Source organism: Aulonocara sp. 'chitande type north' Nkhata Bay, linkage group LG13 (genome assembly GCF_057382095.1).
Source record: "Aulonocara sp. 'chitande type north' Nkhata Bay isolate Kocher_YH1m ecotype deep benthic linkage group LG13, A_spYH_male_GT1.1, whole genome shotgun sequence".
Lineage (NCBI taxonomy): Eukaryota > Metazoa > Chordata > Actinopteri > Cichliformes > Cichlidae > Aulonocara > Aulonocara sp. 'chitande type north' Nkhata Bay.
This window is the reverse complement of record NC_141356.1, coordinates 1,993,727-2,020,853: the sequence shown is the minus strand read 5'-3', so window position 1 is coordinate 2,020,853 and position 27,127 is coordinate 1,993,727. Positions and strand designations below refer to the sequence as shown.

Genomic DNA, 27,127 nt, shown 5'->3' with positions numbered 1-27,127 from the left:
GAGACATTGTAGCAACGACTCTAATTTTTGCTTGCTTCAAAAGCTTTTATGGTGTATAGGGCTTCTTTTTTGTTTTCAGCAATCATTATTAGAATGAAACAAATATTATTACTCTTATTAAGATATACTGTCTGTGGTTTTTCCAACTCATGGGGTACGCTCAGTAGGTGGTCAAAATCAGAGTCAAAAACTGTACTTTTCCACTATGCCATTACTTTCAAAATGCATTAAGAAGTGAAAAACTAGAAAAAATATTCTATTGGCAGCTCTGTGTTAAATTCTGTTGTTGATGGAACACAACTTAAAATACATAAACAATACCTTTAATGTTAATGATTTTCATATTTAGATTTCCATTCAAGATTTGAAAGTGGGCACTGGGACTGCAGAGCCCAGACCACCTGCCGGCATTTCTTCCCCTCAACGTTAATTCCATGGCTATGAATTCACTACCACTTTTAGAAAAACATCTAGACCTGGACTTACATGGTTTCTTCGGACACTTTTGGCATTTGTGGAATCCCCACGAGGTCCCAATGGTCCCACAGCACTGCTCCAGCTTAGTTAGAATGGGCAGAGCCTTTCCACACTAACACATCGAGATGGAGAGAACAGAGAAAAGGACAAAACAGTGAGGATTAATATTTTTGCTTCTGTGTATCCTCAGAGGACAAAAATAAATGCAAACCTCCTCATAAAATATGATCTGGTAATGCAGAGAATATTAATTTTAAACTTTGAGCTATACTAACTAACAGGCATTATTTCTGTTCTGTATTTTACATCCATCGTCTTCTATAAATGTGTCTTTGGGATTAATACCACCGGTGTCATGTTTTGTAGTCTTTGTGCCTCTTATTGTTGTCCATATCTAATCAAAATATTTCCCAGACTTTTTGATTGATTGCTTTAGATTACTGAAACTGAAAGGCTTACTTGATCTAACAGATGTGTTATGACTGTAATTAAGCTCACAAACAGCAGACATGTCTGACATTGTACCTGACTGCCTGCTGTCTCCTGGAAGCAGCGGCCCAGTGCATTCTTAGAGGTGACAGGCTGGTACTGAGGAAACTGGTAGCTGTGCTGGCCCGGATAGACTATGTTGTAGCCATGGTGCTGGATCTTCTGGCTGCTTTCGCTGTGATGGTAGCTATAACTAGTGGATGAGGAGGAGCCTTTTGTTTGCTGTCCATTGTTGTTGTAATTGTCCAACTGAGACACCTGGTGGAACTGAACTGAGGCCTCTGGGGGGTGATTGATGTGGATGTTGACGATGCCTGGGCCGTACAGGAAGAAAAACACATACTGTATACAAGCATGACACTGATGTGGTGCATCACAGTAGATGATTAAGATTAACCATCTTTGTTAGGTTTATGATGTCACTAGTAAGGAGTCAAACTCTCCCCAAAAGCAAGAGACAAACAAAAATGACTTTCCTGACAAAAAAAGTAACAAATTGTGATATGCCTCAGTTACAATAAATCCTATTAATAAGTAAATAAATAAACCCAAAGCCTAATCCTATTTTGAAGAAGAGAAAAACTGATATTTTAGGAGAAGATGCACATATTTATTGATGTGCATCAACTGGATTGTTTCTCTTTGTTTCTTGATTGCCAAGGCCCGAGAGACCAATCTAATTGGATAAAACACATATGATGATTGTCTAGGCCAATGTCACATTTCACTCACCAGGTGTCTGGCCGTTGCTATAGGTCAGAGGCAGGGTGTGTGTGGAGTGGACCTGATTCTGGCTGTAGCCTCCTGATGTCTGCTGGTGTCCGTTCTGAACCGCCATCTGGCAGAACTTTCCGGTGAAGTTTGGAGGGCATTGGCATTTGTCCCTGGTGCTGCACTTACCGCCATTTATACAGGGCAGGTGACACACCACTAAGCAGAGGAAAGACCAAGCGAAAGGTGTTAATGCGCTACTGGCTCCACTTCAACACACACAAACACTCGCCAATAATGAGTTTGAAATGATCAACAAATCAGCGAGTCAGCCCAGATTTTCATTTGTGTGACTGGTTAGCACATGTCACCACGAAACAAGTAAAATGCAAGCTATTCAAGGGAAAATATTATTCTTAGAGAAGTCTACTGTTCTCACAGACCATGAACACACAGCACAGAGCAGGTTGCAGATCTGTACACATAACTTTAAGAGTGGATAGGTACAAACATCAGCGTGTACGGGTGAAGTGAGGGATACCACAAATTCACTGTTTTTCAGGCAAAAGGTTCACACTGACAGTAAACCAGGTGATACAATATATATGTAAGGACTGTTTCCTGTTTAACTGTGTAATGTAGTAGAAATTAAATACAAGATCCAAGACAAAATAAAAATGTGTTGTCAAGCTTTGACATCTCTTTCAGCTCTGACTGATTATTTTCTTGTCTCAGAGCCTGATAAAGTCAAACCAGAGGTCATCCATGAACAGGAAAATCATGTCACTCACATCTAAAAACTCCAGCCCACCACAGCAGCCGTTAATCATCACTGTCAAACATCTTTCCACACAATCACTCTACATACCTCATCAGCACAGGGCACACCACATGGAAAACGTCCTGTATACGAGCTAGTATGAAATTCACCAGTGTGTGAGCACATGTTTACACGTGCTTAATCCCTGCTTATTCCACTTTTCATTTTACTCAGTATGACTCTCAGTGACATGTATAAACTCTATAAAAGAAGTGGATGCAACTACTGCCATCTCTTAGTGTGTACATTATTATTTACAAGCCTTTTGGACTGAGAATTAACCACATTGTTGGTAACAAGGGTAGAGCAGGCTAGGACTGAGGGGTTATGTGACTGAAAGAGCAGAAGACACTTTGCACAACCATGTGGTAGTCAATCACAAAATAGCCCGACTTTAGAGTATACCACTTTTACGTTGTCTTTTTTTTGTTTTCAAACATAAACTGCTGGACAATTTAAAGTGAGATGTTTGCTAATAGAAACTATGATGCTTTTCCTTATTTTTGTCATACACTGTTGCAATGGCCAAACGCATCATTCAATCAGAGTTTCCTGACCTGCTGTCCATCTACACCAAGCGGTGCAAGACTAAAGCCAGGAATATTACGATGGACCTCTCCCATCCCAACAATGGAATCTACTCACTGTTGAGGTCTGGGAAGCGCTTCCGCTCCCTTAAGGCCAAAACAGAGAGAATGAGGAGGAGCTTCTTCCCCCAGGCTAGTCGGGCCCTGAACCAGGTGTAGGACTGGACTCTCCCACACACATCGCATCACCGCACGCACTCTGTTTGCACACTTCTTATAATTTATAATTTCCTTTTCTTCATAATTTCTTTCATAAATCATTATTTCCACATTCTTTTTACTGTAAAATTAAAAGTTAAAATCTGTAAATGTTGTAGTAACCTGTAAATCTGTAAATCTTACTGTCATTTAATGGTCGGGCATTGCACAGCAATAAGCATTTCACCACATGTCGCACTGTGTATGGTGCTGTGTGTGACAGATAAAATTTGAATTTGAATGTCCCGTGGGCTAAAAGCTTCAGACTGCTCTACATACTTGGGTTTTAGACAGTTTTTTTCTATTCTTGGACCTGTATGATGTCAGTAACGATGGCCCTTTAGCCCTTCGTCTCAGATGAACAGCTATAGTAATGAACACAGTTTAAAATACTTGCTGTCCAGACCTTCTGTTTCTGTGGCCCATCCAATCAGAAGGCCTTGGCTTGAAGGGAGAGGAATTAAAATAACTTCTTTCAGACAGACAGTGATCTTCGGTCCAGTATAAGATGAATATAAACAATATTTTGAATTATGCAAATCCAGTGTAGTGGAATCTAAGAATAAAAATTTGGACTTGGAAATGAGCAGAACAGGGTTTCAGTGTCCAGCTGACTCGACGCTAAAACCTTACGCGTGTTCTGTCATTGTTCTGTTACACAGCGGTTCTGTGTTTGATTTGTTGCACTATATTTAGACTTTGTTTACTGATGTTGGGCCCCAATATGCCCAAATGTCAAAGAGAAATTAAAAATGCATGGCGTGGAAGAGTTCGGGTCTTAGGAGGTTAAAGTAAAGAGTTTTAGTACAGAAGCACAGATGATATCACTGATGTGTGTCCAGAGTGAGTCACTGCTCACTATAAAATAATCAGTATAACGGTAATGTGAGTGTATTGCAGCGAGACTTTGTGTACATGAACATGAAATTTATTCTAATCAGCCAGACAGAATTGGAAATTAAAGCTGGTGTCTATTACAAACCTGTTTCAAATAAAGGCCTACTACCTTCCACAGTCGAGGTACTGTAAATACAGGGAGTCATCACTGTTTGATGAAACATTTTGTTTGTTACTCTAAATATGATTATATTTAACAAAATAAACAGCCTATACTTAACTAGCTGCTATTCCCATAAACTCCACTTCTAACTGGAGACGGTGTAGTTGCCACCTGCTGGCATACAAATAGTTTGGTATACCCAAATGTAAAAGCTTGAGAAAGAAGAAACTGCAAGACCAAAATTCAAAAATGTGTTCTCAGACCTCAGCAGACAACCTGCTGAATTTAATGTTATTATTAGAGTGAGAACTGAGGAAGACTCAAGACATCATAAACCAGAAATTATCCTTTCGAGAAGGAAGGATAATTCTTATGTGCAGAATGAGCACAAGCAAGTGTGCACACACTGTGATTTTCAAAAGCACCTCTTTGAAAATGAAATGTTGAGATCTAAGACCTCTGTTTTTCCCGTTCTCCATTTTTATACTCAGCTGACATAATAGGACAGTCACTCTCAGTGTTGGGGTTTTATATAGTAAACCTGAGTCTCATTGCTTGTGTTCTTAAAAGATTATTCACTCTCAAAGGAATTCCATTTAGCACAACACATGTACTGTATACATACCCTCTCCACAGAAGTCAACAAAGTGAATATTAAAGAGGCTATTCGCTCCAGCTTTCAGTTTCTGTAAATGGCAGTTTTAGCTAAGATCACTATAGTCAAAAGATCATTATTTCCACTTGTGGTGATTTATATTTTTTGTTATATTGAGCAGAGAGCACACCTTTCCACACTTCAAAATACAAACATGGACATCCAGCAGGACCCCCAGACCCCTCAGAAAAGGGTATGACAGCAAATAATATATTAGAGTCAGTACAAAAAGAGGAGTTGGAATGAAGGGGGTTTGCACAGTAAACAGCTTGCAGAGCATGCTCTATGTGGTATTTGACAGTTGAGTCCATGGAAGGATATCAACTGGGTACTTAAAGCACCACAGTCAAAATATTTTTTATATATTTTTAAAATAGTTTTAACATTCTATGCACTCAAACAATTTGTCTCTGACAATGTCCTCATGAAAAGCAGAGCCTAGGGACAAAGATAACAAAAGGTCAAAAGGTCAAAAACTGAATGTCCAGTTAGCATCCCCAGAAAATTTAGGACTGGTGATGAATTTCATGAAGATCCCTCAGCTGCCACAACCCTGCTTCTATACACACAAAAGTAGTTTTCCAGGATGAAATTTCAAAGTGTGAAGCCAGAGGTTTTCTTCTGGTTTTCTTCTGGAAAACGCAGGTTTTCAGCTGATGTGACTGCGAGTGGAGAAAAGGAAAGAGGAGGCACGTATTCCAAAAGCTGATGAATGTTCTGAGAGTCTTTGTCCAGAATCAGAAAGACTTCTGCTGAAAAACTCCCCATAATAACTCTGGAGATGTCGCTTCTGTTCATACATATGTGATTGATGATAAAACTGCGCACTTTGGACAATAACCACTCTGTAATAACCATGTGACTGTGTGAAGGCTAAGACAATAAAAACATGAATGATATCTGTACTGATACATGAAAGATAATTAAACTCCTGGAGGATTGTGTCCCAGCACTGTTCCAAGTGGCACCTTCACATTTAGGGAGACCGTCTGTGTCATATTTGGTTTTGGAAAGGAGCAGTGCCTGTGCAGAGAGTGCAGGATGTTTGCACACTTCTGAAAATCACCTGCTTCTGTCAGATGGTTTCAATTATAAAGAGTTTGTGCTAGGGAGCACTTCTTCAAAGATTTGTCTTCTTGTGCCTTAGAAAGATTGTGTCTATGTGGTCTCTCCAGTTATTGCAGCCTCCTTCAACTGGACATGCATGGTGTCAGGTTAACTGGTGATTCTAAACTGGACGTGAACTCTGTGTGTGTGTGTGTGTGTGTGTGTGTGTGTGTGTCCATCCATCCAGGGTGTACCGCCTCACAATATAACAGCTGGGATAGGCTCCAGCTCAACCATGACTGTGACTTGGACATGTGGAAACGGATGGTTGGACGGATGGATGGACTAGCTAAGAATAGCTAAACTGACTTGAACATGAAAAGTGAAACTAAATTAAAGCTGAGACTTGCTAACATGTGGTACCAGTTATTTCATTTAAAACTGAATGTGAGAATGAGCATAGCCTGAAGAACAAAAAATTTAAGTGTCTAGACTGTTTATGCAGGATTCATTGCATATAAAATGAAAGTAATGCTGAAAGAAAATGAAAGCTACTTTCCTCACCATGAACTGGTACACCTGTGTTTCTCCTTTAGGCCCTGCTGCTTTGCCTTACACACTCACACCTCCCACCAAAACTTTATTTTTTGTTAAATCCAACTGTAAGTGATTCGATGTTGTCTGGACTGCAACAAATGAGCTGGCAGCCACAGGCACCTTTAATAAAGGGAAGCAGAAGCTGAGGGCCAGAAAGCTCTCAGCACTTGGAAAGACACTGGACTCACCTGGGAGAAAATATGCCAGAGGAGCTGGAAAAACACCACTTAATTCCACTCTCCAGGGGCTGCAGTGGGCCAAATGGGATGCACATTGAAAAGACTGAACCAGAGATTTTTTTTTTAAAACATATCCTGCTGTTTGCTATGACGTTATTGCCTGAATACTGTTGTCTATCACCAAACCCTAAGTAGCTTTTATCTAACATTTTGCCACAAATCACTAATTTTCCAATATTTGCTAAATTGACCACATTAGGGCTAAAAAATTGATTACATGGACTAACCTCACCTCTTAATCTTTGTGTTTTGGTGTTTTCTGTCCCATTGCAACAGGTGTATAAAACTAAGCATCAAACCATACAGTCTGCCTCTACTAAAAATTATAAAAGAATGGATTCTTCTAAAGAGGTGAATGAGTTTGAGTGTTGTACTACGCGTTACTCTTAATCTGTTCATCCCTCTGTGATCAGCTGTAGGTGGAAACAACCATCAAATGCTTGATATTTACCAGAGAGCCTCATGTCGCAGTTACAAACGTTCTAAATGTTGCAATCTTTGATTATTGTTGCACATGTTCAGAATTATTTCGTTTCATTACTCATCCAAGTGGCTTCTTCAGTCTCAGCTGATTGCAGGTTTCTCCAACCTTATAAACAGAACATCACATCATGAAGGCCCTGAGTAAATGTGGTTATCTCAGCTGGACTTTTGTCAGCCTATCAAATTGCTGCCATGAGCTTGGTGTCCACATTCTCACCTACAAAATGTTCAAATCAAACTGTTTAAATCTGCATTTCATCCTTTTATAAATCATTTAGCAAATCTTATCAACGCCTTCATGTGCTGTAACCACAGCGCTGTGACACTGCTGTCACAGCAGTAACAAGACTGGCCTACCGCAAATGTTTTGAACCTTCATCACCACAATAATTAGTGTGTAGCCCCAGTGGATGGAAAAATAAAATCAGAAATTATTTACATCATTTCTATGTACAATATTATTACTATAGGGAAGAACCATGAACTGCAGCCAGTGAGGCTGAGACATTCACACAGATGGATGACAGACTGGGCTGATGTCCCAGTGAACATTTTTCTGCTGATTAGCTTGTGAAAAGTCTTGAGGCAGCTAAGTTATAACCAGATAGCATTTGACTGAAAATAAAGTTTATTCCACTGGGATTATTCTAAAGAGGTAATAAATTCTCCAGAACACAAGAGAATCCAAAATGGCAGGAGATGTTTAAACTTTGTAGAGCTTTAAAGTTTCTAGTTTCCTCTGTTTACATGAAACTTGCTGATAAATGCATCATCAAGTTGCATCTTCTGGACATGAGATCTCAGTTAACTGGCATGAGTATAAAAACAGTATAAACACATCCACAGTTTAGGGAATCAGCGCTCGTCCCTCAACACCTATCTCATGAGGTAAGTATGATAAACAAGACGAGCATGATTTATTCGGTCTCAGTTCTTGAAGCTCACTATGGTGTGCAAGTAACTTTCATCTAGGCTCTGCCCTGCACACTGTTGCTGGAATGAGAAAGACAGAGAAAGGAAGCGCTTGAACTTTAAGGGGAGGACGAAGCAAGCTTGGACAAGCATGTGAGCTCATAGCAAATGTTACGACTGTAAACATGTTTGTGCCTGGTGCTGCCTTTTGGAGCATTTTTAATGCTCTGTGCAGTTTTGGTGTGTGAAGTTCTACTTTATTATTGGCCTGTTATTGAGCATGAGGTAGCCAATATTAGTTTCTATGCAATGCATCATCCTAATCAAGTTTACTCACATTACATGATAACTGAGCACGCCACCATTCTCAACTAAATAGGCACACTTCTGGTTGCCAAAAATGGCAATTTTATCAAACAAAACAGCAAATGGTGCGTATTAAAAGTGACAGATGGACTGGTGCAGTAGTTACAGTACTGTGGATGCTATACTGGTCTCCTGTGGTGAGAGCTGGGCATGAAAGTGAAGCTGTTGATTTACTGTTTGATCTGCATTCAAACCCATAACTACAGCCACAAGCTGCACGTAGTGCCCGAAATGGAGTGTGACAACTCTAAAATCGTTGAAAGATTTAGCAACTGCAGAAGACCCATTTTGATGGATGCCTTTTTAACATATAAGAAAGCATGCAAGTTAGCTGCCACGTTAACTCTCATTTCTCTCAATCCTATGGTGGGAAGTGGTCTGATCACAGTAGGCAGAGACAGCATACCCACAATGTGCCCAGATTCTATGTGTGGGACCCACATGTGGCCACACATGCATATTAGTGTATTACCACCACTAATTGATATTGAGTGAGCAGTAGATTATTGCTTAAAAAAAGCTAGTTTTATCCACTCCCTTATTCACATTATATTACACCAGATACTCTTCCTGACACAACCCTCAAGTGATTTAAGGCTCCTCCCAAGGACAAACCTTGCTCTTTTGCTTCATAGTCAGACATGTAAGGACAGGACAGGTTCCATAGGGAATCACCTGTCCTAATAAACAAACAAACAAACAAACAAACAAAAACAAAAACACAATTCAAATCCTATCCCACTAGTCAGTCTACAGTCGTTTGCAGTTCACTTCCAAAGTTCTTTTGCAACAAGATAAGATCCAATTTAACTTCCATTTTATTGAGGTTATAAATCAGTCACCTTCTCTCAGCTTCATATATGTTCTGTGGTTTCACCAGAATATTTCCCTGTATGCTGGTTCCCTATTATAAATACAGCATACACACACATACAGGTATGGATGAATTGTGGGACTGTATGGGCAGGGCAAACCAACACTTATCCCACACAGGCCCTAAGTGAGCGTCCGGACATAGGTCTTACAGCAGATGAGTTTTCTCTATATAAAACCCATATAGAAGCCCCTACCAGCTGGGTGCAGGCACACCCAACTGAGGCCCATGTGGGATAAATGTAGGTTTGGCCTGCCCAAACAACCCCACAGTTCATCCACAGCTACCCAGTGTGGGCCCGCATGGACATGTTTGCTAGCCAATCATATGATTACTGGATTATTTAAGTAATATTCATCTCCTTTATATCTCCACTTCAGCCTCTTCAGTGCATCCCCAACCCCTCTTGAAGTTTTTCACTTTTACCACTTTTTGGTTATTGGTTACTGGCTCCAATACTAATGTCAAAGACTGGAAACATTCACCTAAAGTTATATTTATCCAATAGCCAGAAGGGAGTTCAGGCATCACTGTTAATCCATCCCAGTGCAAAAAAGAAAACCATCCTTCCGGGTCATTCACAGTTAACAGTCTGAGGCTCTTTTTCCGTGAGCTGGTGTTACTCCAGTCATACTAATTTGTTCAGCTGCGTCAGACAGGAATTCAGTGAGTTCGACTCCCCATGTTTATTCATGTGTCACAGCCAGATACACTCATCTGCTTCTTGTAAGCACTCAGGCGGGTTAAGACACAGTCTGCTGGCTCTGTGAAACACCAAACAACACCCATGCCATGTGCTCTGTTACACAGGAGCAGTTCATGACATTCTCCAGTTTTAATCTAACTGTCTACACTAATCTTGAGGTCATTAACGCTACCTTTGGTTTTACCGTTCCCTTTTGGTTTGATTTTTTTCTCTGTATTTTGTAAATGTTGTTATGATCTGTGTAAATGTGCTTATCCATATCTTAAAAGTTGGTGGTCAAAAATCAAAATTCAAGATCACATCGCAAAAGATGTCCTTAGCTTTAATTAAAACCACCAAACATCAGGGACCCATGGAGATTATTCAGGGATAAATCTGGTCAGCCAGTCATGGACTTTAAAACCTTTTGTCTCTAAATTTAGTTGAAAAGCTAAAGATGAAAAACATCAGTCTTTAAGTCCACCTAATTTCAACCATTCACCAATTAATATCACAGATTTTGCCTTTTTTTGGCCATTCATCAATAACTTTTATCAATTCATCATCAGCTGATATAGCTAACCGCTGTCTGGTCACAGTTGGCTGAATGAGACTAAGGCTGCTCTCTGATTGGTTTCTTCCATATCTACTATTAACTTGATGTTTCAGCAGCTTTTACTTGACTATGCTGTAGAAGAGTCCAGTTCTAGCGGAGATACAATAAATAACTTTTGTTGGTGTGTTGGTTACAGCTAGCACCCGAAGCACTGTATATGATACTGACTGTATATGATACTGACTGTATATGATACTGACTATCTTTCAGATTTGTAAAATCTTTCTGTTGATACCAAGACATGTCTCAGACATAGTGTTAGTTATCATCCGTTTATGGTCACAACAGCAGTTGCCTCAAGGCACTTTTTATTGTAAGGTAAAGATCCCACATTATGCAAAATAACATTATTAGATTTGCATAGTACATTTGTTCTAAGCTCCTTAGGCTGTGCACAGTGCTCTTTCATGTTGATATTTCCACCCAGTGACGCAAACGCAATCTGTCCAGTGCTGATTAAAAAGTTAGACAAGGTACTGGTGACAATGTGCCACTCTCATCAACTGTGTAACTGTTCTTTTTTGACATCACACATCAGCAGTTAATGACAAATAAATCACCAGAATTATTTAAGAAAATACACAACTGGAAAATTTGGATTTGTGCATCGCTGGTCAAAAACTGGCATTAGAAAAATATATGACTGTTTAGCTATGTTCACCATGTACGTTTGTCATGAGAGTCATAAGGGACAGTAAAATTATCATCCTTAAAATCAGCATAATCATGTTAAAATACAGCAGACTCTTTTCATTACGGCACAATAATTTCACACCTGTGTACTGTTGTGAAGGAACGTGGTGATAAAATGCAAAAGATTTTCATGTCAACAACATGTTTTTCCACCAGCAGCTCTAATATGCCAGATTTGAGGCTTGTTAGTAGTAATACCACCCATCGAGATTGGTGATGTGCGCAACCAACAAAAGCCAGGATCACTTACCTACTCTGAAGTTGGGTGCTGTCAGGGTATCTGTGGCATGACCATTCTCACTGATGATGGTGGTGGTGTTTCCCCGCTCACAGTTGTTGTGACACCTGCCACCTATGCAGGTCAGTTTGCAGACAGTGGGCGTGAAGACCACCTTGATTCTTCCCGTATGGTTGCCTGCTGCCGCCAAAAATATGGCACAAAGCAAGACAAGAGGGAGGGAGAGCAGAGGAACTTCGGTTATTCTTTGAGCCACTGGAAGTGAAATTACTTTCATGTTGAAGCTTGTCTCAATCATCTGCTAAGGCTTCAGTCAAAACAACGACTAAAAAAAAGAAAAAAACAAAAAATACAGCTACTATGTAATTTTCAATTTCTCAAAAACTTGTGTCTCGGCCCAACACTTCAAACTGCCTGCCTATCTATTCCTCCTCCTTCTCCAGTGCTCCTAGATCCAGGGGCGCCTCTGAAATATGAGCAGGAATAAAGAAAAAAAAATTGTGGGAGCGGGAGAAGTCAGCAAACAAAACTCTGGGATTCCTTCCAATTCGTCATCAGAAGTCTCTGAGAGGTGGATATCGGCATATCTTCCAAAACAGACAAACAGCAATTATGCCACCTTCAGCTCCAGTACAAGCATTCCTTGTGCTTTGCCTTTCTTTTCCTTCTCTCTTTCCCCTTGATTTTTACTCTTAAGGAACACTAGCACCTCAAATAAACAGCAAAATCTCCAAAAATACTTTACTATGAAGGCACCAAATCCGTAAAAAAGTTGCCCCAGTCTTACAGAGGAATGAAAGAAAAAAGCTTATCTCCCCATTCCTAAGTTCGCTAAATATTCCTTCTCCACCCTCATGAAATCCAGCCCTCAGTTATTACTGACAGGAAAAAAAGAAGGCTTCAAAGTACACAGCATGTGTAACCTACTGTTTAACACATACACCTCTTTAGTTACATGAAGCTTTTTTTCTTTAATCCATTCAATTTTCTTCGTCCCCCCACCCACCCACCCACACACCCACCCACCCACACAGACCCACACAGACCCACACACACACACACACACACACACACACACACACTCTTTTAATATCTCTTCCCTATGCAGTGGTTCTTGGCATCCCTGTGTCAGGTCCAAACCCCTGTCTCCAGCACTCAGTGCTTTGTCTAAGACTGTCAGCTGTTCATGCCAGCGAGTGCAGACTCGTGGAGTAAATCCAAGGAGCTGAAAAAGAGGAATCTTTTTTTTAAAACCCGAGAGCAGTGAAAACCACTGGATAAAACGCCCCAGGCTACCTAAACATTCACTAATAGGTGCAAAAATTAACTATTAAACAGGGACTTAATGTGATGTAGCGGTTACTACCCAAAGCCAATGGAAACTGGTTTTAAAAATAGTGCCAGGAGTATATATAGACGTCCAAAATTTAAAGTCCACACATGGTTTGTCCAATTCCCCTTGGAGGGAAGATTATTTCCAAAAGGAAATAAACAAGGAAAGGAGAATGGCAAAGTAACTGTGGGCAGGGGGAATGTGGGACTTCGCTTCACTAAAGGAACAAAAATATAAACAAAAGGTTCCAAAACATCCACCTGGAAACCTCCAATCTGCAAACAATTTTGAAGCTTTTTTAAAACAAACCTTCGTCTAAAGAAAATCAAACGTTAAGGTTTACTGAGCCACTGTGCTGATATATAGTATTCACCCAATTTTGTCTTTATTTTGGCTTTTTTTTTTTTTTTTTTCCTACACCATATTGCTCAGAAGAAGAGTCAAATTCAAATCAGTTCAATTGTCACCACAAGACGCTTTATATTTTAAGGTAGACCCTACAATAATACATACAGAGAAACCCAACAATATTATGACCCCCTATGAGCAAGCACTTTGGCGACAGTGGGAAGAAAAAACTCCCTTTTAACAGGAAGAAACCTCCGGCAGAACCAGGCTCAGGGAGGGGAAAATGCAAATGCATCAGTTTCCCTCTTTAAATGAGAACATAAAGAGAGTCTGCTGCTGAAGATAACCTGGATAAAAAATTCAAAAGGTTGAAAGCTATGGCGTTACTTTTGTGCCACTATTCTGAGCGCACGTAAAAAAGATTTGAGCGCACGTAAAAAAATTCGCAAGTGCAAGTGTTGCATTTTGAGGAGAAATTTATTTTGAGCAAAGAAAAGCTAAATTTGAGTGAACAAAATTCATTGCTGCGTGCAAAAAATGTATTTCAGTGTTTGCTATTATCCACACACACAACAGCAGCCGCTCTCGCTCAGTTTTTGCATTTGCGCAATGTGTCGCTCGCGCTCTAAACATTTCTGCCCGTGCACGTATAAACCATTATATTTGTGCCACAAAACCAGCAAATCACAGACTTGGATGCAAAAAATCTGATTGGCTGTTTTGGTCTCCAATCAGCTTGAAATGACGAAATGCAATATCCCAGAATCCATTTCATCCAAAACTCAAACGAGGCAGTGGCGGAGTTTGAAATATTACTCTTTCTGGGTCACAAAATAAACTTTTAAGATATTTTCATGCGAGAATGGTGCTGCGTAAACTTCAAATATCTGCTTGATTTATCAAGACATCACATATTTGCATAAGTGCTCTAATGTTTTTGGAGATGCCTGTTACCCACCAGCTGACCAGGTGGTCACTCGGGTTAAACATAATATATAAGGCTGAACTGACAAAAGATCGTCCCAACTACACCGCCAGGTATTATAGGAAAAAACATAAAGCCTAAAACAAACGCTGTTGTGACAGTGATGTACACTGTCTTGTATATATTTATGATTTGTATCATCTTCATGTTTCCCTCTCACCACATATCCAAACCGATATCATGACCAGCAGCTTTTACAGCTGTGGCTCCAGCAAACATCAGCTGATACTAGAAAGTAATATTAAATAAATTCTAACAACAGCTTTTCAAGCTTGAACGTCATTTTATTTCATTTCATTGCATTTATTTATTTCACACTTGGTACAACAGTTTCCACAGTTAGTTCTTTCAGACAAACCAACCACACTTTCTATCAGTAAAGCACTGCAACCATGTGTGAAAAGGAGCAGGAAGAAGAAAATATTCTTATTAAACCCTGCCCCCTATCTACAATCCAACTTATATTGCAAGTGGGCACCAAAAATCAAGGAACAAACTAACATTAACATTTATCTCCGGTCCTAACTCAAACCAAACAACAAATTTACAATCAGAATATACCACCCCACATAGTAACAAGGAGAAAAGATAAGTAAATAAAATAAATGAGGCAAAAAAATAATGGATCCTTTTTCAATTAACTCCAATTTCATTCACATTCTTCATGTTGAGTTATTGTTTTAGACATGTAACACTTTTTAAAACAATGCAAATTTATACAAGTCTTTAAATTATAATGAAGAGAGTTCCACAGTCGTATACCCCTAACCGTTGCACTCATTAATCTTTGTGTAGTCCTAGCTAGCTGATGCTTAATATAAAATTTCCTTCTGCTGTCTTCTCCCCCCGAACACATTAAAAATACTCTTTGTAACTTAAAAGGCAAAATATTATTTTTAGCCTTAAACATAATTAATAGTATGTGTAGTTTCACTAAATCTCCTAATTTTAATTTATTTATTTATTTTTATGTTCTCTATATTTAACGTTATGAATCCTTCGTATAACTTTCTTCTGTAATAAGTTTAGAGGTTTTTTAGTATTCTCATATGTATTCCCCCAAACTTCGACACAGTAACTAAAGTATGAGGAAAACAATGAAAAATATAAAATGCGCATTGTTTTGTAGTCTAATAAATCTCTTACATTTCCCAAAATATAAATGTTTTTAACCATCTTCTTTCTAATATACTCAATATGAGATTTCCACATCAAATTTTCATCTACTATTACACCCCAAAAGTGAAATTCAGTAACTCTTTCAATCAATTCTCCATTAATTAATTGACATAATGACTTCTTCCTCCTTTTCACAATTGCCAAATATCATGAATTTCGTTTTTGTCAGATTCAAAGATAATTTATTTACATCAAACCATTTTTTTAATCTCAGAAATCCTATTTTCAACCAAATCTTTCAAATTCTCTCCAGAGCAATAAAAATTTGTGTCATCTGCAAATAAAATAAAATTTAACCTTTTTGATACGTCACAGATATCATTAATATATAAATTAAAAAGTTTAGGTCCCAAAATAGAACCTTGAGGAACGCCACATACAATCTTCAATCTTTCAGAGGTATTGCCGAGATAATGTACATATTGCGACCTATTGAACGTGCTGCTGTTGTTTAGCGCAACATCCGCTGGTTTCCTCTTTCTGGTGCAAAGTGGGCGATAAACAAACAAGAGAGACAATCAGCTGATCATTGATCAGTTTCATGATTGAAGTAGCAACAGGAGAGGGAGGGGGGAGAATGAGAGAAGAAGAGGGTTTTTGTTGATCGTGTCGAGCATATGGAAACAGAGGTAAAGGAGCATCTCTTACACAACACAGACATAATCATCTTGAAGAGAGAAAAGGTTCAGGGCGTGATTCATCCGGGCAACAAAGAAGCTGTGGCATAGCAGAGAGGAATGAGCGAGTACAGAAAGGGGGATAGTTGTTTTTCTTTCTGATGTTTTCCTTTAAGGCACAGAGGCTTTATGTGAGCCATCAAAGGGCATACAACTGTAGAGGCTTCAAAAGAAAAGTCAGGGTTCATGGAACGCATTTTTAGAGTCATCTGCAATGTTTTTGCAAACAAATGGTAAATGGCCTGCATTTGTATAGTGCTTTTCTAGTCCCTAAGGACCCCAAAGCGCTTCACACTACATTCAGTCATTCACCCACACATTCACGCACTGGCGATGGCAAGCTACATTGTAGCCACAGCTGCCCTGGGGCGCACTGACAGAGGCGAGGCTGCCACCAGGCCCTCTGACCACCTGGGTTAAACATGGGGTTAGTATCTTGCCCAAGGATATTTGGCAGCCAAGAGGCAGCCTGGGATCGAACCACCGACTTTCTGATTAGTGGCTGACCTGCTCTGCCACCTGAGCTACAGCCACCCACAAGGAACAGTAATTATTTAAAAAGAATTAATACGTACACCGATGAGCCAAACCATTAAGACCCACTGAAAGCTGAAAATTAAGGTCTGCAAAGTTGTGAGACGGAACTGCTGCCATGAAGCTCAATTGTTTCGGCACATCTGACGGCACATCCATCTAAATCCTGGTGCAGGTTTATATTCTGGGTAAGTCTATGGGAAAATGGCCCCCAGCTGCCTTGTTCTATGACCTCAATAAACACGTTCCTGGTCAGTTTTAGGGTCTCAGCCACTAGTGTCAAGTTTTAAATACAACATGATGTTCATTTTGCACATTAGTGACCCCAAGTAGAATAAAGACAAGTGGATGGATGGATAACACTGGCAAACATGTCATGTAGTTACATCTATATAGGGCTTCTTAAGTCTTCTTTCTTCTTCTTCTTTTGTCCCTAGCTGGCAGTTGGCGGGGGAGGTCATCCATGAAGCCAATACGTCGCTGTGGGTGTCGTAGGGTTTCCGTCTTGGTCAACGATGTACACCCATCGTGGGAGCAACCATCATGGCAGGCGATGGTTGCTCATGCTGCAGACGTGGCCAAACCATTGCAGTCATCGCTTCTAGATCAGCTCTTCCATCTCTAGTCTTACTCACTCAAAGTCACAAATATGACAGCAGGATGCAGGAGAGCACAGGGGAACTAGAAAAGACTGTCTCAAGCATTAGTGATGGGATTTCCGGCTCTTTTTAGAGAGCCGGCTCTTTTGGCTCGGCTCACTAAAAAGAGCCGGCTCTTTCAGCTCCAAACCGGCCCTTTAGGTTGTTTTGTTGCTTTAATTAATTTATTATTATCAATAATATAAAATTATGCACAAAAGGAATTACTAATGTAAAAAAAGTGGTTTTATTTATATATGTTTATATATAAATATATGTGGTGGCCCCTAGAGACAAAACACGTACAAACTCCAAAACATATTTCTAGCGTTAACTGAACTTCAAAACAGAGCTACTAGATCACTTAAATTACACAAGTGATCTAAATTGTATTGTTTGTGTATAAATACACAAACAATACATATGTGTATTGTTTGTGTATTTATACACAAGCACTCACATATATTCAAATAATTTAAAAAAATGTTCATTTACCTTTTACTACCACACACCAAATCCGGTCGTTGGTACTTGCTGGCTTGTGTAGCCACTAGGTAACAAAAGCTCAACACTGCGCCCAGCATCCTGGAGCACTTGTGTTGTGTTTTGTACGTGTGTCTGAGTTTTTACGTGTTTCAGAGTTCGTACGTGTTTTGAAGTTTGTATGTGCTTTGTCTCTAGGGGCCACCGTAAATATACTTTTATTTATTCACTCCACATAAAATGTAATAAATAAATCATATAATACAAAAACCAACTAGTCACAGTTCAACTTTTAACTTTTAAGTAACTTTTAAATTTTCAGCTTTTTCCTTTTAAACAAATTTAAAATGAAACAACACAAAACGCTGCAAACCACAACACAATTAAATATAAATTAAAATATGAAAACAAAAAGAAGATGCACATTCTCTGTCATATGGGCCTGCATGAATAAACTTTCTGAATCCTTTATCATCCGCAACTGAAAATAGTTGTGGATGATTACTATACCTTTCTAATGTGACGTTGTTGTCCCTGGCTCTCTTTCTCTCTCTTTCCCTCCCGCTCTGTTCCTGTGCTCCTGCAAGTGTAACTACTGCCCCTCCCCCCTCTGCCCAGCGCAAAGCACAAGGCTGAGTGAAGCGGGAAAAAAGTGCGAGAGAGAGGGTGAGAGAAGGAAAAAAAAACCCCCACGGCTCACGATAAGGAGCCGGCTCGTGTCGTTCACGTCACAGATCCGGCTCTAAGAGCCATTTCGTTCGCGACCGACACATCACTATCAAGCATACATCCTGATACCTTAACTTCTATTATGCCACTTATTAGACAGTTAGTGTTTTTTAAGTTGTTTTAGGTGGGAGTGACACATTTTTACAAAATGTTCAAATGGGAACATGACCGAGTGAATTGAGGTACTTCATTTTTAGGTCCCACGACTTGTTTATTTCAAGATTTTTAAAAGGGGCTTCGTTACAACACTAATGTCAAAACTCAGGTAATTCTTGCATAAAAGAACAACTTTATTTAGATAACATATTTTAACTTGCACCCTAAATTGACATCATTAGCAAAGATCTGACCAAGTACAGCTGAGGAGGTGGCAAAGAATTTTGTAGGGAAAACATTTGGGATTTTATAATGCAAACATATATTTTGCAAAGGCATGAGTGTAGACTGTGCAGTCTTTATATTTGTGGTTAGAGTGCTTCATGAAGCTGATGAAGTTAGTCTTAATTGTAGGAACTGGTCCTACAATTAAGCTGACCTAAGATCAACAGTTCCAGAAATCCCTACTCTGATTGTATACTATTTGTGGCATGCTTCTTTGGTCACTGTGGTGATGGTGAGGTGATCCTCCCTGACCAAACCTTCAGTCATGACCCACACTGCTAACACTTGTCTGAGGTTGCTTTGGCAGTGTGGGAGAGCTGAGGGATAGCTGAGGGGAGACGGAGAATAACTTTACCAGATGTCGCACCACAGCCAGTTGCTGACAGGCTGTCTGTCGCGTGGGACAGGGCTGACAGAGAGGCTGCAGGCTTCCTGTTTTAGAAGAGCAAACATGTCTGCTACTTTCAAAAAGTCTAGTGCTGACTGCATGCTGAGCAAAAACCAGCCATGGTATTCCCATTAAATTAGGCTCAGGGGTCTGCTATTTGTAGCTTTGCTGTGTTACACAGTAACTGGGGATATATGCTTCAGCAGGAGATCTACGTTACGCCTTAACCACAAACCACTCTGAAACCCTGCACCGTAACCCGACGTGCACTACCCAAGAAATGTGAGGTCGACAAAGCCCACACAGTTTTTTATCAATGATAAATTTATCAGTGAGAGAATAACAATCGTTGTCTCATTAATCACAATCAGAATACTTTATTATAAGGAATAATAATCATAGCATCAATAAGACTCACAAATATCACCAAGCTTCTGGAGGGGGACTGCTGAAACTATGACAACGGACATGAGGGAAGTACAAAGAAGTAAAAGAACTAACGGGACAAATGTGTTTGCCCCTAAAAAACCCAACAAATCAAAGACTGCAACGAGTGGTGACCCAGGAGGGGAAAAAAATCAATCAGTAATGTTTCTTTAATTGACAGATGCTATGACAAAATTGTCCTTTATATAAACACACAAACACTTAACCAAAAAAAGCCATCACATAAATAAATAATATGTTTACAAGTTGTGACAGCTGTCAACATGAGAATTGTTTTTCAGTCAAACTAATCAGTCATATTTTAATAATGTTTAACACAAGTTGTATGCAGGCAATGCATCCTTATTCTTGATTGCTACAGCTAGTACTCTCCCCTGCGGTCGCAGCAGATGGCCCCGCCCCTCCCTGAGCCTGGTTCTGCCGGAGGTTTCTTCCTGTTAAAAGGGAGTTTTTCCTTCCCACTGTCGCCAAGGTGCTTGCTCATAGCAGGTCATATGATTGTTGGGTTTTTCTCTGTATGTATTATTGTAGGGTCTACCTTAAAGTGCTTTGAGGCAACTGTTGTTGCGATTTGGCGCTGTATGAATTGAATTGAATTGATGTTAGGGTCATGTTAGCAGCATGCATGCTTTGACTGGCAGGGTGCGCCAACATGGGCAACTACAGCTGACAGCAGTGAGCTAGGTCTAACTTGCACTAGAGTAATTGAACTGGATCCCTCCTAACATATTTGTTGGTGCCTATTAGAGTGTTTTCAAATTGAATTGTCTGATCAATAACACAGTATGTCATCCTGTGAGGATGGAAATGAATTGAAATCTCCTGAAGTGGACTGTGTGTTCTGTGATTTTGGTGCCAGTTTATTTCTAATTATATTTATCTCTACTATTACTGGGGGGGAAACAAAATCAAAAATCATTCAGAAATCTTTCAGTTCATTAAATGAAAGTAAAACATTTGATATGGCGCGATCGTGGCTCAAGAGTTGGGAGTTCGCCTTGTAATCGGAAGGTTGCCAGTTCGAGTCCTGGCTTAGACAGTCTCGGTCGTTGTGTCCTTGGGCAAGACACTTCGCCCGGTGGCGCCAGTGTCTGGCAGCCTCGCCTCTGTCAGGGTGGCTGTGGCTACAATGTAGCTTGCCATCACCTGTGTGTGAATGACTGGATGTGTAAAGTGCTTTGGGGTCCTTAGGGACTAGTAAAGCGCTATACAAATACTGGCGATTTAATAAATTATTGTCGAGTTATCTTAGTTATGTGTTTCAATAGATCTTACTTAAATCCTGTTCCATCTGGAAAAAACTGCACTGCCAAAACAAATCTTTTGAATTAGGGTCACAGGGTAACAATATACATTATATTTATAATGTGCTGACCATTACTTCCACCCCATAAAATGGCACAAAGCAATAAACTATAAAAAACTAATTAAACGCTGTGATTGCTCAGCACTTCATGTTCATGTATATCAGTTAAATTAAATAACTATCTGATCACAGAAAAAGTATAAATAACCCCAAGACAGACTGAGATCCAATTGTTAAAATTAAAAATGCCTTTACTAAAAAGGTATTTATATGCGTAACTGACAAGGAAAAAATATCCAAACATTTCTACACATACAATCAAATAGAAGACACACCTCGATTCTGTAGCAGTTATCTGACCCCTGATCAGTTTAGGGTTCTAATGATTTATATGAACAGTAATGCCAGATTACTCCAGCTAAAGCGTTATTCGGGTCCAGGTACATTACCACACCGGTCTGGACTTGAGGAGGGTTAAACCGGATAAGCATGGAGCCCATGGACACACAGAGATCTGCTATCCAGATAACACTGTGAGAGATGAATGAGCCGATTCTAAACCTCGTGTTGGAGCAAATTTCATCCCACAAGGGATTTGTAAAATTTATGATTGTAAATGGATTTGATGCTATATTCAGCTGCAAAATGCTATCAAACATAGTCCAAACACACAATTTACTTCAGATACTCTCGGTCTACTTTGAAGTAGACACTCACATCTATGTGGAGACTATAACTTTGTGGTTGTACCGTGTGGGAGATATCTGACACTATGTAGACAACCGACACAGGCCTGGAGTGTAATTTATAGAAGGTCATTACATTCTAGATTGTAATTATAAAAATGATGTGAGAATCTATTCTGTGTTATTTTTGTTATTTTAGCAACTCGTTTAAGTATGGTATTTGTGAAACCAGCAGCAGGCACATGTTGGCTCTATTATAAGCCCTCTTACATCTCATTCAGCAGATGAACAGGCAACGAACGGCACTTGAAATAACACTTGGTTTTGCCAAATATTTATTTAGAAGCCAAGTTTTAAAGAAAAACTCTCTCCCAGAAATGCACTGCAAAGAAATGTCAGGAAATTGCGGCCACTGCCCTCTGTCCTCTCATATGCGTCCGTGCCCCTTTTCCTTCACTGGTTTTTATGTCTGACACATTTTCTGGCATTTAGAAACTGCTAGCTGAAATTCAAATGAGCTGAGGAAATTATTTTGAAACCGGGTCTGGGTCATTGTGGCCATGCATAGGTCTGCTCAAGTCTGCAATGCTGCAAAGCCAAGCATCAACACTGCTCTGTCTGCTGACTTCCCCATTAATAACCTCAAGTCAGTCCAACCGGCTGCGGCCAGAGGCACAACCACTCGTGCCGTCTAAGGATCCTTTGAAAAATATTGGCTTATTCATAGATACATCCCAGTGAGTCTGATGTTGGAGTCCAGCCTTGAATTTATGACAAGCCACAATAACCAACCACGAGCTGCTGAATTATGGCTCTTGTTGATCTGTCAGATGTATTAGGGTCCGACTGCCAGCCAAAGTTGGTCCAAAAAAAGGATTTTTTTTTCTCTCTGAATGGTTTGGGAAGTTCAGAAATAATAAAAAAGCAAATGTCACGAAGGTATTGCACGATTGTTTCCAAGTTTACTAACTACTTCACGGTTTATCCAGAGACAGTACATGGTTTATTACTTTATGACATAGAAATACATTGTGTTTATTCTCCTCGTTGGATTTTGTTTAGGTCATTTTTAATAATAATAATAATAATGAAGCTGAAGTGAAACTGCTGTTCCTCTAAGTCCTGATAGACACTGTGAGGTAGCATAACATAAGCAGCAAGGAAAGTGATAGGAAGACAGCATCTGCAGACTGTTCAAGTTTCTTTTAAGTGTTCTTTATTTTCTGGCGTCACCTTTCAACAATTGTTTCGCAAAACATAAGACCCTCACAGTCAAAATCTCACCTGCTTTATACAGAATTTTACCCACAGCTGAAACTCATTAATCTCTACCGTTGAGAAAACAGGGTAGACTAAATAACACAGTCTAGACAAAGAAACAGGAATAAGATCATTTTTCCACTTAACAAACTCATTCACCCAACTAAACGGATTGAAAAGTCAATCTCGTCACAAAATCCGACTCATGAGGTAATTTTAAAGGAAATTAACAATTTGACACAAAAGAAACACCCCTTCATTTGGTTACACTCAACTGACATGATCAATGCATCATATCCTATATAAACAGGAAGTAACGGGGCGGCCTTTCCCATATACCAGTTTTACACATAAGACCTGCACAAAGGAACACACAATGGTACGTACAACCAAACTACATAAACAAATGAAAGATTCAAATCAACTAATAATTAAGTGGCATTTAGCTTTAAGAACATTTGCACAGATGTAATGAATGTAACCAATGCTATCCTAAACAGACCCGGGATAGTATGCAGAGCCAAGGTTACATGTGCTGTGTCTACACTAAAGCATTATGATTGACTAGAAGATAACAGAAGACATTATAACAATATATACAAGTGACAAATGGTACATGAATTCAGTCCTAGCCACTTTGTCACAGACTCCCATGCTGAAAAGCCAGACTTCAGCAATGAAATTAACACATTTACAAAGAGTTGAATGTTTTTATAACTCACTCACTTGAATTTCATTAAGGATAAACGGCATGTGGAAGTAGCTGGACCTTTCTATTGTGTTTGTGCTGTTTCATAATAAATAATCTGACAAATAATAAGGTCTGCTGAGCAGCACAAACCATCCAAGAAGTTTGTGTTTCAGTTTTTAGTGAAATGCTGAAGCTTTACTAAGCTGTTGTGCCGTTTGTGCACCCATACAGTTTACAGATGACAGCAAACAATATAGATACACATGACAATCTCAATATTATGCCTTGTGTAAAATATTGCAATACATTAAATCATAACCGTTTACAATTTTGCACCATCAGATTGTTATGAACTCACGGGCTAAGTGAGGAAATACAGTATATTAGATGTTTGGCACGCTGGCGTCCACTTTAAACTGTAAAGTGGGGATAATTTGTCAGGCAAGAAAGTTGAAAGGAGGATAGGTAGCAGATAGACTCAGCTGTAGGCAGCTTCCTTCCCCTCAAATCTACAGAGGCACTTGTTGTTTCAGCAAACTGACTGGTTCTCCCCAAATGACACAGTTATTTCATTCCATTCTCCAATTCGAACTCTTATACTCCCTCCCTTTGTCTGAAATTGCCCACAGAAAATGAGACTAATAATTCATTTTCGACAGCCCAGAGCAGCAAGCGATGCTTAAGTCTTTATGCCATTTACCGCTGGAGCTGCAATTTGAACAAATCCTTTTGCTGCCGAACTGCAAGCTGCACATTCTCTCCACATCCTCACAGTGTCAGACCCAATGTGATGGTTTCTGTGCGTGTATGTGCATAAAAATTACTTAATTATTATTAAGTGGTAACTTTGTAACAATGTATCAACAGGATTCTCAGTAGTTCTCCCATTAAGCAGTTTAATTTAGAAAACGGACACAGACATCATTAAAGTTACGTTTGAAATGTCTTGTGTATATTCATTCATGATTGTGGGTAATGTAGTAAATATTCTTACACTTCCCTTCACTTTTTCAGATAAGAAGAAAAAAAAAATCACACTAACTGAAAGTAGCCAAAGGAAGGCTATTATGTCACTATTGGTAGCACAGCTCTGTTTGGAGACCTCTATAAATATACATAGGAGGCACAAGATGTGGAGGGCAGAACAAAGCGGTATTAATAGTCAGATACACCATGAAATAAGTTGCTGGAGGTGAGTTACAAAGCAACTTGCAGATACACATCAAGTTGTCACAGCAGGAAAAAACAATTTACCTGAACATCGCACTGAATTAAGGTCAGCTAGATAACGTGCCATTGCACTGCAATAATACAAACATGCTACTCATCTTTGTGGATTATGCTGCTCAAGTATAGTTAAGTCACTATAAATTAAGGGTTTCAGAAATCAACACTCTCACCGACTAAAAAACACACTCTGTACCACAGTAAAACACTCATTAAGACAGAGAGAAGATGCATGAAAAGATGATTTTTAGGACTTACTCACCGTGGATAGGGTTGTGTCCCACTGTTAGGGGGATAGGCCTTTCAGGCTGGGTCTGGATGTGAGTCTGTGTGTGAGTGGTGTGCCTTTGGTAGTATTTGGGCTTTATAATATACTGCTGGCTCTGACCAGGGTGAACTGGCACAGGTCGAATTCTGAAGGAAAAGCAGAGCACAATCAAATGCAAGAAACAAATCAAATACAAAAAACACATTACAAAGACATGCATACACTAAAAATGACACTTTCATGTCTTTTGGATCAATATCAATTTTATATGTGAACAAGTCAGTTTTAATCATGCTCATAGCACTTTGTAGTTAACAGGAAAATGCCCCAACACTTTAAATCTGTGTTCACAGTAAGCGATTTCCTGTGACAGCTCACAGAAACCAGCTGCTGTCACAAAAGGGACTGGGATGCTGCCACCAGTGTCTGAAGGTTTTGGCCCATAGAGAGCACTGCAGCCTCATCTCTCTGCCCTCTGTGATTCACTGTGCATTGACCCTTTGGAAAATGTGATCTTTTCCCAACACTAAAATCTTCTGCTTCTTTGTAAAAAGAAATCTTCTTACCACTTCCTGAAATTATCACTTTGGTTTTAGGAGGTGATAATATTTAAGAGCATCTCTCTCATGACAAATTCTTTGAGTTCCTCCAGAACAGCATCATCCCCCATCGCTTCCACTTACTACCCTTTCCCTTTTCATCAGCCTTGTCCTCAAACCACTGAGATTAAAGCTTTTTTAATTCTGCTCAATGGACAGGTCGACGCTGCAGAGAATACGTCCCAAGGATGTGTCCTCTTAAGTACAGGGCAGTCAACTTGATTTCACTGACAAATGAAACAATTTTCCCCAGGAGTTGAACCCGTAGGACTATTATGATACCCTGACTGCACTATTAAGTGCAATTACTGGTTATGGGAAATATCCCTACAATTTAAGTACTGATTGCAGTTAATTTTGGTTAACACATTTTCTACAGGATCAACTGAGATGACACTCCGACTGTTCGTAAAGCACCATCATCAAGTTAAATTTTCTTCTAGTTAGTATCTCTGAGTGGATCAGCTCTACCCCCTCTGTGTCAGGGAGTCACCAAGACATTTATCAAATGTTAAGCCAAAGCAATGCAAGCAGACATGCACTAATCTTTTCCTCTTTTACAGCTCCATAAAGAATGTATACTTTATACTTTAAATCTCAGGGCCCTGTGGTATGGTGAACTCTTTTTAAGCCTTGTACTTAATAATAATAAAATAGAGATGGATCAAACTCTCACCACACTGACTAGCTGTCATATATGATTCCAGCTGAAAAAGTTGAAAAACATACAGGAACAGAGGTTTTCTGCAGATGATTATGAACATGTCCTAATACTATGGTGTGAGATACTGACTATTTACAATTTTTTCCACCTTGAAAGTAAGATTTCACAGTTTTTATATTAACAAAATACAACTGAAACAAAAACAATTCTAAAAGTGCTATTTTATACTATGCTATACTTCTCACCCAGAGCAGAGGCCCTGGTGGATCGATCCCCAGCTACCAAGCATCCGATTCATTCCAGTAAACCGGATTCACAGATTTGTTGACTTAACTGCAGGTTATCGCTGAGGGTGGCTGATTAGTGGCCAAAAAAATCAAAGTAAATTGTGATGCAAGCTAGAATCTTCAGAATATTTTTGGAATATTATTTACTTTCCAGACAACATATTGTAAATGAATGAGACAGACTGGAACCTAAAGCGATTTAGTGTCTGGGATCGCCCAGCATTCAGTCTATTGTACAGCTCTGGGATCCTGCCATGAAACAGTATTGTAAGGGCACTGTAAGCAAGTTCAAGTAAAAAAATAATACATCACAAAACACTAAATGCACCT

The 27,127-nt window shown here is 39.5% G+C and overlaps 1 protein-coding gene across 8 annotated transcripts in view; it reads right to left on the bottom strand.

Moving 5' to 3' along the window:
• ltbp1 (latent transforming growth factor beta binding protein 1) overlaps positions 1-27,127 on the bottom strand; it is a 136,581-nt gene that overhangs the window by 59,884 nt on the left and 49,570 nt on the right. For 7 of the 8 annotated variants that reach the window (XM_086258230.1, XM_086258234.1, XM_086258231.1 and 4 more), the window contains exons 4-8: positions 25,242-25,393; positions 11,700-11,867; positions 1,699-1,896; positions 1,003-1,280; positions 487-589 (exon numbers count right to left, since the gene is read on the bottom strand). In XM_086258230.1, the coding sequence (XP_086114356.1) occupies positions 487-589; positions 1,003-1,280; positions 1,699-1,896; positions 11,700-11,867; positions 25,242-25,393 (899 nt within the window). The remainder of the gene's footprint in view (positions 1-486; positions 590-1,002; positions 1,281-1,698; positions 1,897-11,699; positions 11,868-25,241; positions 25,394-27,127) is intronic. The other variant, XM_086258232.1, reaches the window with a different exon arrangement.